We start from the raw sequence: 17,143 nt of genomic DNA on the forward strand, positions 1-17,143 counted from the left end.
CCTGAGGACCCGGCCCCGAGCTCCAGGAAGAGGCAAGGCAGAGCGCGTGGGGTGTGGTGTGGAGACACCCTTGGCAGGGCCCCTTGTATGAGGCTGGCCCGAGGGGTGCCAGAGAGACTAGGCTGTAGCAGGAAGCCAGGCCAGGATTTTGAGCTTCTGGTGTAGAGGGATCTCTATGGGGGTCCCCATCTATGGGCCCTGGCGACAGGCCTTGGGGGCAGGCTCTTCAGTGTGGCAAGAAGAGCTGGCTGGGCCTTGGGGTCTGGTCTGTTCTAATGCTGCCTGGCTGTGTGTGACTGGACAACACACTCTCTGATTCTCAGCCTGCCCCTGGTCCCTTGGGGGCCCTTTCAGCAGTGATATGCCAGGATTCCAGGTGACCTGCCCCAATCTTGTGAGTGGAGGAGGATCTGGGGGATGCCGGCATGGGAAGGGGCTGCTGAGAGGCGTCCTGGCAGGTACTCTAAGGGCAGCACAGTGGGGAGGAGGGAGTTTCCTCTCTTGCCCTAGTTCCTGGTTCAGATGTTACCGATATGGAGACACAGGGAAGAGGTGATTCTGCTCCCCAGACACCAGTCAGCTGTCAAAGGCTGGCTGGGGCCCTCCACCCCCAATCTAGCTGTGCTCAGGCCCCGGGGCTCTGACACCCCGGAGCTCCCACACCTCCCACGCTGCGTTTCCTCTGAGGACTTCAGCTTACTGCCAGGCAGTATCACCTGGGATCCAGAATCTGTCCTCATTGCCTATAACCTTCGAAAGGGAGAGGGGCAGAAGGTGGTGACTCCTTAGTAGCTCATAGAGGGTCTTATGGAGACCCTGTGTCTCAAATCCCTCTCTAGCCAGAGGACGGCCTTTCGGGACAGCTGGCTTTTCAGAATCCTTGCTGCTTACCCTGCCATCCCCTGAGGGGGAGCACCCTTTCTTGGTCTTCTTGTTGGGGGGTGGAGACCAGTAGAAATCTTCCTTGTGAAAATCTTCAGGGAGCCAAGGGAAGGCACCAGTGGTGGTCCTCTTGTCTCCCCCGAAGTACCAGGTCCCAGCCTTGGGATCCCTATGGCCCCCTGTCTCCTGACCTTTGCCACTCCAACCACTTGAGAGGTAGGTGCAGAGGGACAAGGTTGTGGAGGCCAAAACTCAGGCTAAGAAATCTACGGCTGGGACACTGAACACATCTCCTGATTTCATTGTTTCTTTGAGCTCCTTGGAGGGGGCCTAGCCTATCTCTACTAACCCAAAGGGCTTTGGTCCCATCCCACAAAGACTGGCCCACCTGCCTACACAGGTGGGGGCAGAGAAGATTTGAAAGGCCCCTGGAGGTGGAAATTTAGGGTTCCTGTGGCCTTGTCCAGTGTGCAGGCTGGGGCCTGGTGGGACAGCCTGCCCCAGGGAGGTGCAGCCCGGTGTGGACAAGGGCCCAGTGCATGGTCAGACAAATAACACACAGCTGTCCAGAACCTCCACAGCACCATTTATCCAGGCCCCATGGAGTTGAGTGCCCCAGCTGCTCACCCCCCAGTCCTTGGGCGAGCACAGACATTGCAGCAGCCCCCGGCCTGAGACCCTGCCCACTCCGCAGGTGGATATTAGGCCTGGTCCGGGGCCACAGACCCATACTGCCTACATAACCTCAGCCTGTCAAGGTGGGGCTCTGGGTGTGAACTGGCCTCAGACCTTCCTCCATCCCACACTCTCAGGGGCTCCATCAGCCTGGGCTAGCTCGACACTGTGTTAAATAGCTTCCTTGCAATCCCCCTTAAATAAACCCATCCCCAGAGCAACCCACCCCATCTCGCACCCTGAATATATTATTCTACTGGCTTATGTCTCCTAGAGAGTGGAGGGGCTCCCTCCTCCTGCCCTCTACTCCAGGGAATACCATCTCCCTAAAAAACCAGGGGAAAAAGTTTTCCCATCAACTCTGGGGCAGAGACAAAGGGAGGCCTGACTTGGAGTGGAAAAGCCAGGAATCCCTGTCTATCCCCCCGACCCTCTCCTCTCCTTGTCCTCTTAGCAGCCTGGGTCAGCTGTGACTCACCCAGGATCCAGAATCCTGACCTATCTAGGAGGTCGTTCTGGTTTTGACAGCCCAAACTAGCTCCAGGGCAGGGGGACCGACTCCAAGCCTGCCTCTGACCTTGGCCCGCCCCCTTGCAGTTCTCCAGGCATGGAGAAAGCTGGGGAGATTCCAGCTCTTGACTCTATTTGGTCCCGGACCCCTGGGACTTCCTCCCAGCACCCTCCACCGTAGATGTTCCCAGGTATCTCTGGCTCTGGGGATACTCAGACAGCGCCAGGGCATGGGAGCAATGGGGCCGGGGCCTGAGCAAGCCTGTCCCTGGCCTGATCAGCATCTGGGCCCAGGCCAGGCCTCACACCCAGTACTGGCCATTCTTGAGAGCAGGGTTGGGTGTCCGGCAGAACTGCAGCAGCTCTGGGTTAGGCTGGCCCCCCGGTGGGGGTCCCTGGCTGGGCACCGCTGTAAGCGGGATGGCTTGGCCCGGCTCTACCTTGCGGAAGGTCTCGGTGTCACCAGCTAGGCCATTGCGGGGCTTGGCAGTCAGGACCTGGACATCGTGCTTGCCTGTCTTATTGCGTTTGCGGAGGTAGAAGAGCAGGGGCAGAATGAGTGCCAGGAGCAGGAGGACCAGGCACACGGGAATGATGATACTGAACATGTTGGCCTCCAGGAAGCCCAGGAAGCCCCCACTGGCCACGGTGGGCACGGGGCTGGAGGTGAACGGGCCTGGCTCCCCCGTGGGGGTGCTGCTCTCTGGTTTCCTTGCTTCTGTCTGAGCAGGCTCGGGGAGACTGAGCAGGGCCACGCTGTAGGGTCGGGCCTCATCATAAGGCTCAGTGTCAAAGTCCAGCGAGGCCACGGCAGGGGGGACACCCTGTGCCCAGAGCTCCAGAGTGAGACTGTCGCCCATGGGGCCGGGGGACCGACCCTCTGGACTGCCTACCTCCAGCCCCAGCCTTCCATCCTCAAGGTCCTGCTGGGTGAATTGCTCCACAAGCTGGCTGTCCCTGGGCTCCGTCCTGGCCCGGGGCACGCGGACCACGCGGCCATGCCGGGGTCCCGCCAGGAGCCGGAAACGGGGCACACTACCCGTGCGGTTGGCCAGCTCGCCGGCATCTAGGACAGTGGAGTCCAGGCGCAGGGTGGCCCCCTGGGGCCACGGCCCACCCGCTCCCACGCGCAGCAGAGCCCTGACGGTGACGTTCACTGTGGCTGACGCGTTGGCACCTCGGGCCAGTGCCAGGATGCTGAAGTGGTCACGAGAGGAGGAGAAGTTGGTGAAGGTGAAGACCACCTCCCCCTGGTCTACCTGGAGCTGGCTGAAGGTGGCGGCGGGCTGCCCGGCCACTAGGAGCTGCCCGAACCGGGGCCCCCCCATGAGGTGGTAGGCAGCGTCCGGCTCGTCCCGGTCTGACACCACACGCAGCTGCTGCCGGCTCAGTGAGGAGCGCCCCAGGGCCTGTGGCACCTCTAGGGGCGCACGCAGCTGCACCTCGATGGCCGATGGCAAGACGTCCACGGCCAGGGACACGGGCACGGGAGGGCTGGCCCCGTCGGATGCGCTCAGCTGCAAGATACCAGCCACGCTACTCCCGTTGGCCACGAAGGCCAGCCGCCCGGCGTCCACATCGGCCTGCGTGAAGCGGGTCACGGGCCCTGGGCCGGCCCCTGCCAGGCTCAGGAAGCCGTTGAGGGGGGCACGCTGCACCTCGTACTCGATCTCCCCAGGCGCCGAGTCTGGGTCCACCACACTGAGCTGGGCCCGCGAGACGGGCGCGCGGGAGCCCCGGGTGAGCCGGAGTGGCACGGACGCCTGTGGCCGAGGTGGCCGCTCATTCACGTCCCGCACGGTGATGGCGAAGGCCTCTGAGGTTTGGGGTCCCGCCACGGAGGCCCCCGCTGGCCCCTGGAGGTGGGCACGGAATCGGAAGCCATCCTGCTGAGTGCCCCCGCCGCCGTGGGCATAGGCCAGCTGCCCTGCAGCCAGCTCGGACTGCAGGAAGTGGGGCCGGCCGGCGTGGAGGGGCTCCTCGGACACCAACAGCTGGCCCCGGGTGGGGAACTGTATGATTTGGAAGAGTACGTCATGCTCTGGGCGCTGGGGTGACGGAATGCTGGCCAGGAGGTTGGAGGCATCGAGGGCGGCCGTGGTGATCTCGGCCCGCTGGCCTTCGGGGACCCAGAGACCTGGGGGTGGGATGTAGGCTATGAAGGTCCTGTCCACTGAAGATAGGCCTCAGAGCCTCAGACTAGGACCCCCACGACAAGGTTGCGCCTTTTCCCTCAGACCAAGTCCCCCGGGGTGGGGTTCAGGGTCCCCTGGAGGATGAGGATCACGTCTCCTCTCTGACCTCGAAGTGTCCCCATCTTCTCACCCTCCCTTAACTTCCCAGGTCCTGGGGACTGACATGGGCGCTGTTGACCCCGGCCTTGTGTCCCCTCGTCTCTGGACCCGCCCAGTGTCCCCCCAACTGTGCCAGCCCATCATGCGGTTCACCTTGGTTCCTCCAGAGGCGGCTGGGGCGCCGGGGACAGGCAGCCTCGAAAGACACAGCCACAACAAGAGTGGTAGCCACATCGGGGGCAGGGGGTGACGACAGCTGGAGCTGCAGGGCATCGTGGACCTCCCAGAAGGGCTCAGGAGGCATCGCGTGCTCATATAGAACATTCCCAGCAGACACCTGTGGAGGCACCCCGTTTTGGGATGAGAGGCGGGTTGAGCCCGCGGTGCCCGGGAGCCCCTTCCAGGCTCCTTGACGAGCCCTCCGTGCCCAGCTTCACTCTCGACTCTCCTGGCTCTCCCCGGCCCACGGCTGTAACCTGTGCTCTCCCTCACCAGTGGGTCACATGGGCAGTCATGCGGCAGTGAGGAGACTGGCCCTGGAGCCCGATGCCTTATCTGGGCTCTGCCACCTCAGGCAAATCACCTCACGCCTCTGAGCCCCCAGGGAAAGCAGTATTCTATCGCTTCTGCCGACAGCTGGTCCTTCCACTTCCGCCCTGGGTCCCCGCCCCTCTTCCCCACTGAAGACACCAGTTTACCATCTTCCTTCTTTCTCCTATGGCAACAATTTCCCCCCAGAAGGGAACATTCCCATCATTACTCAACCATGTTATTCTCTCTTCCACGTCCATTTTTTTTCCTTTTAGAGATGTATTTATTTAGTTTTTGAGAGAGCAAGAGCCTGTGCGCATGCAGGGGAGAGGGGCAGAGAGAGAGACTCCAGCAAGCTCTGTGCTGAGCACAGAGCCCAATGCAGGGCTCGATCCCACGACCCTGAGATCACGACCCTGAGATCGCGACCTGAGCCGAAACTGACTCAGATGCTTAACCGACCGCGCCCTCCAGGCACCCCCTTTCTTCCCTCTTAAAGAGAAGACTCATGACTTCACTTTTTCCACCAAATTTGTCACCCCTCTCCCCCATTTTGCTCTCCATTAGCAAAACTCCAAAAAGAATAGTCTATAATCTCCTGCATGCTGTCCTGAGTGCAGTCTACCCAGGCTTTTCCTCCTGTTCTCACCCAAGGGTGCCCACGGCGTCTGCATTGTTAGATCCAACGGTGGGTTCACGGGCCTCGTGTTACTCACCTGCTTGGCAGCATTGGACATAATTATGCATTGCTTCCTCTACCATCCGCTGGCTTCCAGCGTGTCCCACTCTCTTGTTTTCCTCCTGCCTCGTTAATTGCTCCTTCACAGACTCCGTGCTCCCCCCTCTTCTCTCCAACGCCTATAGCTTGGCCTTTAGAGTCTTCTCTATCTACACGCACATCCCACGTGTCCTCCTAGGTCAGCTCTGCAGATGACCCCTTACTTCTGTCTCCATCCCAGACTGCTCTCTGCCGAACTCCAGACTCACATTTCCACTTGCTTTCTGGCAGCTCGGTGTGGATGTCTAAGGGCCGGCTCAAAGGTGGCCTGCAGCAGACCCACTCCTGACCTGCGCGCCTCTGCTAGTCCTCCCGCTTCACATGATGGCAGCTCTGTTCTTGCAGTGGCTCAGGCCCAAACCCCTGGAGTCATCCCTGACTCCTCCCTCTTTCCCATGCCATCACTTCTGGCCTGGATTATTGCCATAGCCTCCTGTGTCCCAGCTTTGGCCCCGATCCCTCCCCTACAGTTGTTCTTAACATCGAAGCCAGAGAGAGACTTTTAAAATGTAAGTAAGGTTACTGTCCTTCTTGCTCAGATAGTACAGTGTCTCCTCCTTTGACCACAAAGATCCCAGTCTGACCCCTTAGCCCTGTGACCTCGCCTCCTACCCACTGCCACCACACCTGCTGTTCTCCGGGGCTGTTTGCCTGGTAAACACCCGGGGATATTCCTCACTTCCATGAAGAAGTATGCTCCCTCCCCCTGCTAATCCAAATGTGTCCCCTTGGCTTATCTATTTCCTCTTCTCAGAAAAACAGGGCTTGCGCAATACCGAGATGGAACCCAGGGTCCCAGCGTGTGGGAGACTCTAGGACCGCAGGGTAGTGATGACCTGGAGAGCAGTGCCCCATCTAACAGGGGAGCCACCCATACGCTAAAGGGGGATCACCTCGGTTCTAAAGGGGGAGCAGAGCCTGGGTGAAAGGGGTGGCTACTCCTCAACTGATTGCTGTAGGACGGAACAGAGCCTTTTAAAAAACTGGAAATCACAGGCGCCTGTGGCTTAGATGGTTAAGCGTCTGCCTTCAGCTCAGGTCATGATCCCAGCGTCCTGGGATCAAGCCCCATGTTGGGCTCCCCGATCAGCAGGGAGTCTGCTTCACCCTCTGCCCCTCCCCCCTACTTGCACTCACTCTTTCAAATGAATAAATAAAATCTTAAAAAAAAAAAAAGAAACTGGAAATCAGGCTTGTGTGTGTGTGTGTGTGTGTGTGTGTGTGTGTGTGTGTATTTGTGAAATCCCCTAAAGGTTATATGTTGACCATTAATTTAAAAATATTAAATGCCTTGTGCAGACCAAATGAAACACATCTGTGGGCCAGACGCGGCCCGCAGGGACCGTGAGCTGCCACCTCTGGCCCGGGCTGAAGGGTGGCAGGAAGCGGAGACCCCCCAGGAGTGGGGTGGGAGGATGGATGCCTGCAGGAACTTCTGTGGATAGGAGGTGCCTGACTGGGGGTGAGGCAAATCACAGGCAAGGTGGGGAGGGGTCTCTGAGCTCTGGGAGCAAGCGGTGTCCTCTGGTGAGAGAAATTTTGGACTAGCAGTCAGATTTTGGTTTTGCCTCTTACTAGCTGTGTGCTCTGAATAGTCACCTGATCTCCGTAAGCCTCAGTTTCCTTGTCTGCAAAACGGGACACCTGATCCCTGCCCCACCCAACTCAGTATTGCAGGACAATGGTGCTGTCAAGACATGACCCAGTCCTGCCCTGCCCCTGTCCCAAAGCCAGGACAAAGTCTCTGCCACGAAGCCTCTTCCTAGCTTCCCAGGGTGGCACTGCCATCCTGGCCCCTGGTGGCCATTCACATTCATCCCACGTATTGCAGGGGTGTGGGGAAAGCACTGTGGGTTGGGGCGGGACCCGGAAGGCCTGGCCCTCTTCCCTCCCCCTTCCTGGGCATCTGATGACAGTGGCTCCCAGGGACTCAGGGTGTCCAGCTGCTGTAGCCGCCAGCCTGCTGAATCTCTTAGTGTGGGAAGGAGACCTGGGCAGAAGCCAGGACTTCATGAGAACAGAAAACCTGGGCCCGGGGGATGCCGACGTGAGACCTTTTGCCGTGTACCCCTTGTTAGGGCCACCTCTTTCGCTGATGCCTGAAAGCTCCCCACCTGCTCTACCTTTGGAGAGAGCCAAGGCTGCCAGGCACTCACAGTAAGTACCTCCTGCACTTGGAAGGGGTGTTGATTTTAGCGATGGCTGCCTGTCCCCCGCCCCCCGCCCCGGCACAGTTGGCACAGAGAGCCCTGTGCCTCCAGCAACCTAGCAGTATACCTCTTCTCATGGCTAAGAGTTCCAGTGTTTAACCGGTGGCCTCTGGCGTGCTCTGGACAGCTAGGCCCGGAAGAGAGATGGCAGCTTCACTCCCACTTCAACCTCTTCGGCTGCCTTCTGTCTACTCATCTGCTCCCAGGATCCGCTCAACTTCTTGCTGGCTTCTGACCTGAGCCCCGGGTTCACATCTCTCACAAGCCCAACAGCTGCCTTCGTGTCAAACTCCACCCCTGAACCAAGTACGGCCCCTTGCTAGCCACGGGAGTATTATAGTGTCCCTGACTCAGAGCACCCTCTCCAGCTCCTAAGGTCCAACTGCAGCTTCTGGAAGCCATGCCCCAGGACCCTATCCCTGCTCTGGGCCGGGATCTCTTGCATCCTCTGCCTACCGGACTGGTGGCTCCCGGAGGGCAAGGCAGGCACAGCCTGGGCCGTGGTGTGGCCAGGGAGTGTCTGCTACCCACGATGTGGGAGCGGTGCCCACGTCCACCACGTCCACAGGCAGAGCGGGTCACCCGGGGCTGAATGGAGTCTACGTGGTGGCTATGGAGAGCTGGGCCCTTACCTCGGCTTGAGTGAAGCTCACCAGGGCCTCCCCAGTGCTGCCCTGCTGGGCACGGAACAGCCGGCCCAGCCGGGGGCCCTGCAGCACACGGTAGAGCAGGTGCCGGGGGTCGGTGCCTGCGCTGGAGCTGGCTCTCAGGCTCTGGCTGCTGAGCGGCTGGACTGACCCTGTGAGAGGCAGAGGGGCCTGTTGGCCTTGGACCGGGAGCCAGGGCGAGGTCTGCGACTGCTGGTGAAGCAGCGTGACCCTGGCGTGTCACCTGGCCTTCAAGGCATGCTGTGCTCTGCAGACCCACCTGGGCATACGGTCAGCGTCCGGCTGCCCTCCAGGGAGAGAAGCAGCTGCTTCTGGGCCGTCACGCGGAAGAAGTGTCCGGGGGAAGTGTGCTCCCCGTCGGAGAGGCTGAAGCGAAAGCCGCCGTCCAGGGCGCCTGTGGATGGGGGTGGAGTTGGGTCTTGCTGGCCCATGGTGGCTCCCCATCCTCAGGGCACCACACCTCTGAGTACCCACCTCTGTGTGAGAACAGCACGAGCCCGCCGTCTAGCTGGGCCTGGGTGAAGCTGTGGACCTCGGTGCCTGGCGCTGCCCGCAGCACCACCCGCCCATTGCTGGGCTGCTCGATGGTGTAGACCAGGTCCTCCGGTCCTGAGTCGCTGTCTGTGCCCCTAAGAGCCTCCGGAGGGAAGGGCACCGTGGCCCCCTCCCACATCTGGGGACACAGGCCTGTGAAGTTTCTGTCCCCACCACGCTCTCCCACCTTGCTCCTCCCTGGCCCCGAGGCCATCACCGTCACACTGCAGCTCAGGCCGGGGCCAGGCTGGGCTCCCCCTCACAAAGGGCCCTCCACCCCATTCACCTTCCCCTGTCACCCCAGGGCCCAGGCTCCCTTCTCTCTGCGCTAATCCTGCTTGTTCTCAGGGCCAGCCCATGTCCCCGACCTCAGGAAGCCCCTAGCTCTTAACCCTCACAAGTTCTCTCCCTTTAGAGAACCCCCCCACCCAGCCCTGACTGCCTATGCTGCTATCATTAAGTGGCTCTGTCTCACTGGCAGGGCGGGGGTCTCCCTTTAGACCCTCCATAGTGAGTCTGGGCATGGGCTGGGCATGCTCCGGGAATGGTGAGTTTGCCTCTCCCGGATGCTTATGAATGGGCTCCCCCTCTGGGTGAGGGAGGGCATGGGAGGCACAGAGGCTGGAGAGGCTGAGAGTTGGCCCCTGTCCCTTGGCACGGAAACAACATTGCCATGAGAGCTCAGGTGTTTTCAGTGTAGTCCCGAGGCCCAACCAGGTGGGGGAGGGGTGTGGGCAGCCCCTCCCCACGCTCAGAGCGAAGAGCAGCCCCCCTCGGCCTCCCGCCTGTCAGCAGGGTAGGATCCCATTTCTGGGATCCTGTTACGTGACTCTGGCTGGGTTAGCAGCTTGGGCAGCCTCGGGGAGGGGCTCCCATACGGGGAAAACCAAGCCCTCTGTGATTCCAGGTACCTCCTCCCAGCCCCAGGCTACCCCCAGGTCTAGCTCTGGAGGGGGGACCACCGCGTGGAGCGCCGGGCTCCTGGCACAAACACGGTGGACAGCATCACCTGCTGGCCAAGATGCCACACAGCGCCACCTGCCTGTGGTTCCAGGGCAGCCCTTAGTCCGTACGCCCCCTGCTCTGCTGTCCTCCCCACCGCTGCACTGCTCCCTCAGGTACATCCTCTACCATTGAAGGTGTCCAGTGCCTCATATCACAGACAGCCCAAGTCACCTCTCTTCTGAATCCTTCCATGGCTCCTGTTGATCCTAGAAGCTGGCATCAAGGCCCTGCCCATCCACTATCTTGTGTGATCTTGGTCAAGCCATGCCCTTTCTGTTCCACCAGTAACTACCTCTGTGACCGTGGAGAAATGTTGTGACCTGCCTGGGCCTCAGCTTTGACCTCTGCTGAGTGAGGGTACTGCTGTTCTGCGGGATGTAAGGGGCAGGAGCTCGGGAAGCCAAGGTGTGGCCGTCACCTGCTGTGGGTGCAAGTGAGGAGTTTAACCACTCTCCACCTGGAGTCCACCTTTAAGGGCTTGAAAGAACTTTCTTCAAGAGTTCTGGTCCTGAGCCAGAGAAAAAGTCTCCTGCTGAGGGCGAGTCCAGGGAACAGCAGGGCCAAGGATGGCCATTCACAAGGCTGCCTACTGCACTTATAAGTGTTCAATAACAAAGTCTCATACCTGTGTCCTATTTTCAGTGCAATAACTCTTCTCTCTTCCCAACAACCTAGTGAGGCATGTGGCATGGTCCCCGTTTCAGAGAAGGAAACTCAGAGGCTCAGAGAGGGGAAGCTATGTGCTGGGCCTCTCTTTGGGAAGAGAGGTAGGAGGTGACCCCAGGCTGCTCTCACCTTCAGACCTGTGTTTGTGGTGAGGATGGGGGGTTGGTCATTGACGGGCAGGATGGTGACGGTGAAGGCCACAGGTTGGCTCTGGCGGTCCATCTCTGAGGCATTAGCCACCAGGATGAAGCTGTCTGTCAGCGTCTCACTCCCATCGTGCACATAGCGGATCAGCTGCTGTTCCACCTGCAGGCAGGCCCAAGGCTGAAGGTCAGGCCCCAGCAGGCCCGAGAGCTGCGTGAGTCTCAAGCCCAGCACCTTTCTTGCTCTGCCTTTGGGTTGGGGGGGGGGGAGCCTGACTCCTTCAGAGCTTCAGTTCCTGCAGGTGGAAATGGGAACAGCCGTTTCTCCCAGAGTGAAGGACCGAAGGAGTCAGGGAGATGGGACAGTCATTTCCAGATGCCCAGAGAGGAGGGAGTGACGAAAGGGATCTAAAGCAGAGGACTTCCCTCCGTGGGAACGCCCTGCCTCCTCTCAGTGGTGGGCCCAGACAGGGAGTGCCCACGACACCCCCCCCCCACCCCGTCGCCGCCCTGCGCCCAGAGCCGGGCTGCACGCCCAGGGCCTCCCTGGAGCTGTACCTCTTTCCAGGAGAAAGCGCTGAGGGTCCCGTCTCGGGGACCGTCCTCTCTCCGCAGGGCCCCGTGCTGGGGTGGCTCTTGCACCTGCAGCTCCAGGCCTGGCAGCGCAGGGAAGTAAGGCCCGGTGACGCGGAGCAGTGGAGGGGCCAGCGTGCGGGCCCCGCCCTCAGGGACGCTGAAGTTCTGCGTCTGCAGGGGGATGGCAGCAGGCAGCACCTCCAGCTCCACGTGGACACCCTCCAGGGGTGCACCCAGGCCTGAGGCCACATCCAGGGAGAAGGTGTCCCTCCATGCCTCCGGGTGGGAGTGCAGGTACAGGACCCTGCCGGCATCCACCGCCTCCTGAGAGAAGCTCTGCACCGGGTCCAAGCTGGGTGGCCCTGCCGCCGAGGCACCGTGGGACAGCATCACCAGGTAGCCGGCCCGCGGGGGCGTCTTCACCGAAAACACAATGTCCGCGGGTGCCACTGCCTCCTGGGCTGCCTGGTTAATGGGGGGTCACAGAGGGAAGCTGTCGTGGTCCCTAGGTGGTCAGAACAGGCTCGGTCTCCCGGGGAGGGCCGCAAGACACCACTGCTTGCTTAGACGCACAGACGCGCACTCAGGCTCACACAGACACCACCCAGACATGCAGCTGGTCGGGGGCGGGGGGCTGCACGCTCGCGCCGTCCCCACCCCCAGTCACACGCCCCCAAACTCAGTGACACGGACGTGCAATATCAGCACACACTGACGTGTGGACACAAGACACACACGCACATCTCACACATAACACGCCCGCACACGCACATACACAGAGGCAGCCCCTGCCCCCGCTATTGCTACTCTTCACCACCAGATGGCGCGCCATCCTCCTGAGAGGCACAGGCGCCACACACTACAGGCATTATCGGGCCAGAAAACCCAGGTCCTGCCCAAGGGCCACTGGGGGCTCCCTCACCTGATGGGCCAGCTACAGAAGGCTACACGTCACCCCCAACTCACACTCCTGATCCGGTGCCTTTGCCTGGAATACTGTCTGTATTCCAGAATTCTGTTCTCTCTGCCCGGAATACTGTCCCCTCATTCCCTGCTGCTGAAACCCCAGACTCTTCAAAGCCTGGCTCAAATGCTGCCTCCTTCATGGCAAAGCCTTTCTGATGCCAGACATGTTTAGTCACAGTCTGCCCCCAAATCCAGACAGCCGGAAACCGCTCAGAAGGGCTCAGAAATCGGCAGTGTGGCAGAGAAGGCAAGGACTGGCCTGAGGTCACACAGTGGGTCAGTAGGCCTGCTGGAAGGCCTGTGGTTGCTCTGTGAAGTTCCTGGATGGTCAGCAGCTCTCTCCAGGTCCTGAGGCCTGGTCTGGGGTCTGGGAAAAGAGCTGAGGACACAGGAGCCTGGAGATCAAACAAGTGTGTCTCCAAGGCCTCCAGTCCTCAAAGTCTGTACCCATGAAAATCCCCCAGGGAACTTATTAGAAGGCAGATTCTCGGGCTCCACTTCAGAGATTCCATGGTCTGGGTGGGGCCCAGGAATCTGCACGGTCAGCCCAGCATGTGCGTGTGTGCACCTGACATGTGGAGGCACACATAACTCACAGGCAGACACACAAACTCCCCCAGAAACTCTCAGCCATGCCCCCGTGCACGTGTACAGGTGCATACCCAAGGCGCGGACATACACCCGACCTGGGAGTCACCTCAGGCTCATCCCCGAACATCCAAGCACACCTGGCATGAGGGCTCATCAGAAGGGTCCCCTTCATCTGGCCTAGCACCTCTGCCCGTCCCCTCGCCCTTTACCTCCAGCTGATCCTTTCTGATCTCAGCTGCCTCCCCCTGGAAGACGTAGATCTTCTTATGCCGGACCAGATGCAGTGGGGCCAGTGGCCCCTCTAGGGCAATGGTCACTTGCAGGGTGGCGTCTGTGTGCACAGGCCCTGCCTCCACGGAGAAGACCAGGGTGTCTCGAGGGCTGAGGCTGCCGTCGTGGCTATAGAGAATGGCCCCGTCCAGCAGGTCCTGTTGGGAGAAGGCCGTGGCTGGCTGGCCGGCCCGGAGCAGCTGCCCCCAGTGTGGACCGGCTGTGACATGGTAGCGGACCTCATCCCCACTGCGGATGTCGAGGTTGGTGTCCAAGTGGAGCACAGCGGTGTCGATGGTGCCCTGGCCTCCTTGAGGGACCACGAGGCTGGAGCCATTGGCCACGTGGAGGTAGGGCTCTGAGGCCTGCACCTCGAGCAGCGCGGTGGCCTGGTGCTGCCCATCAGACACCTGCAGCTGGATCCAGCCACGGTCGGCCCCCGAGTGCACAAACAGGACCCGCCTCTTCCTGAGGTCCTCCTGGGTGAAGCGGTAGATGGGCCGCGTTGGCTCCTCCGCGGCCACGATGCTGCCGAAGAGGAGGTCCTTGCGGGTCAGTACCAGCTGAGCGTCAGCAAAGCCGGAGTCAGCATCACTGAAGGCCACGTCATCTGTCGTCAGCAGCCGCTGCCCAGCCCGGGCCACGTGGAAGACGCGGCTGATGGTCTGCACGGGAGCGTGGTCGTTTACGGGCTGGATGGCCACGCGGAAGACGCCCCGCACCTCCTCCCACGCCGTGCCACCACTGCCATCACTCTGGCGGGTCGCCACAAAGGGGATATCGTCTTCTGTGGTCTCGGAGTTGTCATGCTGGTAGACCAGCCGGCCCCGCAGCAGGTCCTCGTTGGTGAAGGATGTCACCGCGGTGGCCTTGTCTTGCGCCCCCCTCCAAACCAGCCTCCCATGGCGGGGCCGCTCCATGACCTCGTAGAGGTAGTTGGCACTGTTGAGACTCTTGACGAAGAGGTGGTCAGCAGAGAGGGTGCCCTCACCACCCTCGGGCACTGAGAGGAGGATGTTGGTGAGGACGGGAGCGTCCGGGTCACCACCAATGTGGATGGGGAAGGTGTAGAGTGGGGAGAAGTGCGGCGGGGCTGTGACACGGAAGCGGAAGGTGTCCTCGACTGTCTCTGAGGTGCGGGCCGTGGCCCCATAGGTCACCCAGCCGGCCTGCAGGTCATCCTGGGTGAAGCCCTGCCCGTCAGAGAGCCGTGTGCCCTGTAGCCGAAGATTGCCCTTCCTGGGGGCCTGGACCACCTCATAGTGGAAGGTGGTGGGGCTGGGGCCTGCCTCCTCCTCCAAGGTGGCCTCCAGGTGGGCTGTGGTGAGCGCCTCCTGATGGGTGTTCTGAGTGTGCAGTGGCTCCAGCCGCAGCAGCCACACCGTGGCTCTCTGGATTGTCACTGGGAAGGACAGATTGCTCAGAATCTCCTGGCCCACCTGTACCTCCAGGGCCAGCTTCTCCATGGTGTCCTTGGTGCGATGCTGCGGGTCAGTGCTCAGGTATCTCACGCGGCCCTGCTCCACATCCCGCTGCTGGAATGCCTGTGTGGCCCGCCACTCAGCACCCTCGGCCCCACCTGCCCCCTGCTTCTGCAGCTCCCCGAACTGCAGGGCCTCCGTGACTCGGAACAGCACGCTCACATCCTGCCCCACAGCATTGGTCTCCACCGACAGGTTGGTGGGCAAGACAGGGGCAGCAGAGCCCTGGGCCAGGCGCAGCCCTGTGTTGTGGCGGATCTGAATGGTGGGCCGGACAGCCACCACCTTCAGTGTGGCGGGAGGGCTGGCCTGCAGCCCGTCGCTGACCCGGAACGTCAGGTCCTGGGCGGGCCCACTTCGGTGGACATAGATGAGGCTGCCCGCCTCTAGCTCCCGGCAGGAGAACTCAGTTGCTGGCTCCCCAGGCTGGTCTCGGCGCTCCACGGGGAGGCCGGTGGGGGTGCCAAGGAGCTGGAAGGTGAGGCCCTCGCAGGCGGAGTCTGGGTCGTAAGCCTGAAAAACGTCGGGCCCCAGTGGCTTCTGTGTGTGCTCCAGGATCACCATGAGGCTGCCGTGTGGGAAGATGATACGGGGTGGGTCATTGACAGGGTTTATCTGGATGGGCAGGATGTAAGTTTGGCCCCTCCGAAGGCAGGAGGGCACGGGGCCCCTGGCCGTCACAGACACCTCCAGCATCAGCTGGTCGGAGGTGTCCTCAGAGCCATCGTGGATGAAGCGGGCCTTGCGGTTCACCACGTCCAGGAGGGTGAACATTTTCCGTGCCTGGGCACCGGGGATGTCTAGCTCGAGCTCACCGTGGCGTGCCCCGCGGCTCACGCTGAACAGCACCTGAGATTTGCGCAGCTCGGCCTCGCTCAGGTCCAGTGTGGGCTGCACGTGCCGCCATTCGAGCCAGGCCGTGCCACCCTCGGCCACCACCAGGGGGCTGACGGTCAGCAGTTGGGTGAAATTGGCAAAGATAGGAGGCAGCCCTGGTTCAGGGACACAGGGCTCAGGCAGCTCCATGGCTGGCCAAGCCTCAGGTGCCGAGGTGGAGAAAGCTTCATACGGGCCATAGGGGTCCTCCTCATACTCGTCTTCTTCCGGCCTGCAGCCGGCCGCCATGCCGCGCGTCAGCAAGGCTTCCCGGAGTCCCTGCCTCTGGCCATTGATGCTGAGGTCCTCCATGCAACCTAGCAGCGAGACAGTGACGGCCCCTGGGGCCAGGCCCAGGCGGTGTTCCTGGAGATGGCGAGAAGAGTTGGTGTCCAGCCCCCCCAGGAGGAGACTGCCACGTGGGTCCAGATAGCTGAAGACCCCACGGTTGGAAGTCCGTGTAGGGTACTGGTCCACGGAGATTTCCAGCTGGTGAGCATCCACGTGGACGCTGACCTCATGGGGTTGCCCATCGGCCACAGGCACGCTGTTGTGGAGCAATACTGTGCCCTGGCCCTTCTCCACCACAGCCCGCAGGTGGCCCTCAAATATGTCCACATAGATGAAATCCCCATGCCGGCCCCCTGCCTGGAAGGCTAGGGGTGCCTGTTGGCTCCGAGTGGTGAGTATAAACTCCAGGGTGCCTTCCTCCCGAGTGCTCCAGGCAGGGAAGGCAGCCAGTGAGTGGGGCCCAGAGAATCCCAGAGCCACACTGTCATCAGCAGAAAACTCTTCAGCACAGCCCTCGTGCACGCCTGGGGTCAGGGGTCGGAGCAGGTTGCGGCCATTGAGGGTGGCAGCGTGGAGGCAACCCCTCAGGGGCCGGCTAGCTCCCCTCAGGTAGGACAGGCTAAGGCTCCCAGGGCCCCCCAGGAAGATCCCATAGGGGACCTCCAGGGGAGCCCCCAGGATGGGGGCTGAGGTGTTCAGGAGCCCATCGACGGACAACAAGGCCTCGCTGTCTGAAACGGTCAGCTCCACAGTGTGGAGGGCGGAGTTGCTCAGCAGAGTCTCAGCTGGGGTCTGCAGCCTTAGCTCCTCCTGGCCCAGGGTGAGTCTGACCTGGGGAAAGATGGAGGAATGGGAGTGGGGCAGCACTTTGAGTTCATCTGCTTCTACTGTAAGAACACAGCGGGTCTGCCACAGCAAAGTCCCCAGAGTGGAGGTCCTGGGACAGGGGCTTCTCAGGCCACCACTGTCTCCTTCCTACCACCTCTACTCATCCCCCAAACACTCACCAAAGTGATCTCTGAGTCAGGTCTAGATGGGCTCTGGGGTCCCTGAGGGGAATCAGAGAGCTGGCATATAGCAAGATGCTTTCCTAGAGATTCAGTCTGCATTTTTTACTCTCCCCAACTTTCCTATGGGGGAGAGCCACCAGAAGATCACCTTGGCATCCAGAAGATTCACCCCTGGAATAATGAGCA

General features: G+C 61.1%; 2 protein-coding genes across 4 annotated transcripts in view; one reads left to right on the top strand and one right to left on the bottom strand.

The window, feature by feature from the left end:
- SNX33 (sorting nexin 33) overlaps positions 1-17,143 on the top strand; it is a 63,609-nt gene that overhangs the window by 23,938 nt on the left and 22,528 nt on the right. The window contains exons 3-4 of one of the 3 annotated variants that reach the window (XM_027571467.1): positions 7,749-7,827; positions 7,965-8,068. The exons of 1 other annotated variant lie outside the window; for it this stretch is intronic. In XM_027571467.1, coding sequence (XP_027427268.1) covers positions 7,749-7,766 — 18 coding nt within the window. In that variant the 3' untranslated portion in view covers positions 7,767-7,827; positions 7,965-8,068. Of the gene's footprint in view, positions 1-4,410; positions 4,534-7,748; positions 7,828-7,964; positions 8,069-17,143 lie in introns of those variants that run through there. One more of the 3 variants, XM_027571470.1, reaches the window with a different exon arrangement.
- CSPG4 (chondroitin sulfate proteoglycan 4) overlaps positions 849-17,143 on the bottom strand; it is a 35,888-nt gene continuing 19,593 nt past the window's right edge. Inside the window, exons 3-10 of the mRNA XM_027571461.2 lie at positions 13,239-16,778; positions 11,455-11,937; positions 10,883-11,059; positions 9,023-9,221; positions 8,808-8,942; positions 8,513-8,679; positions 4,515-4,698; positions 849-4,204 (exon numbers count right to left, since the gene is read on the bottom strand). Of these exons, the coding sequence (XP_027427262.2) occupies positions 2,370-4,204; positions 4,515-4,698; positions 8,513-8,679; positions 8,808-8,942; positions 9,023-9,221; positions 10,883-11,059; positions 11,455-11,937; positions 13,239-16,778 (6,720 nt within the window). The 3' untranslated portion in view covers positions 849-2,369. The remainder of the gene's footprint in view (positions 4,205-4,514; positions 4,699-8,512; positions 8,680-8,807; positions 8,943-9,022; positions 9,222-10,882; positions 11,060-11,454; positions 11,938-13,238; positions 16,779-17,143) is intronic.

This window comes from Zalophus californianus, chromosome 6, assembly GCF_009762305.2.
Source record: "Zalophus californianus isolate mZalCal1 chromosome 6, mZalCal1.pri.v2, whole genome shotgun sequence".
NCBI lineage: Eukaryota > Metazoa > Chordata > Mammalia > Carnivora > Otariidae > Zalophus > Zalophus californianus.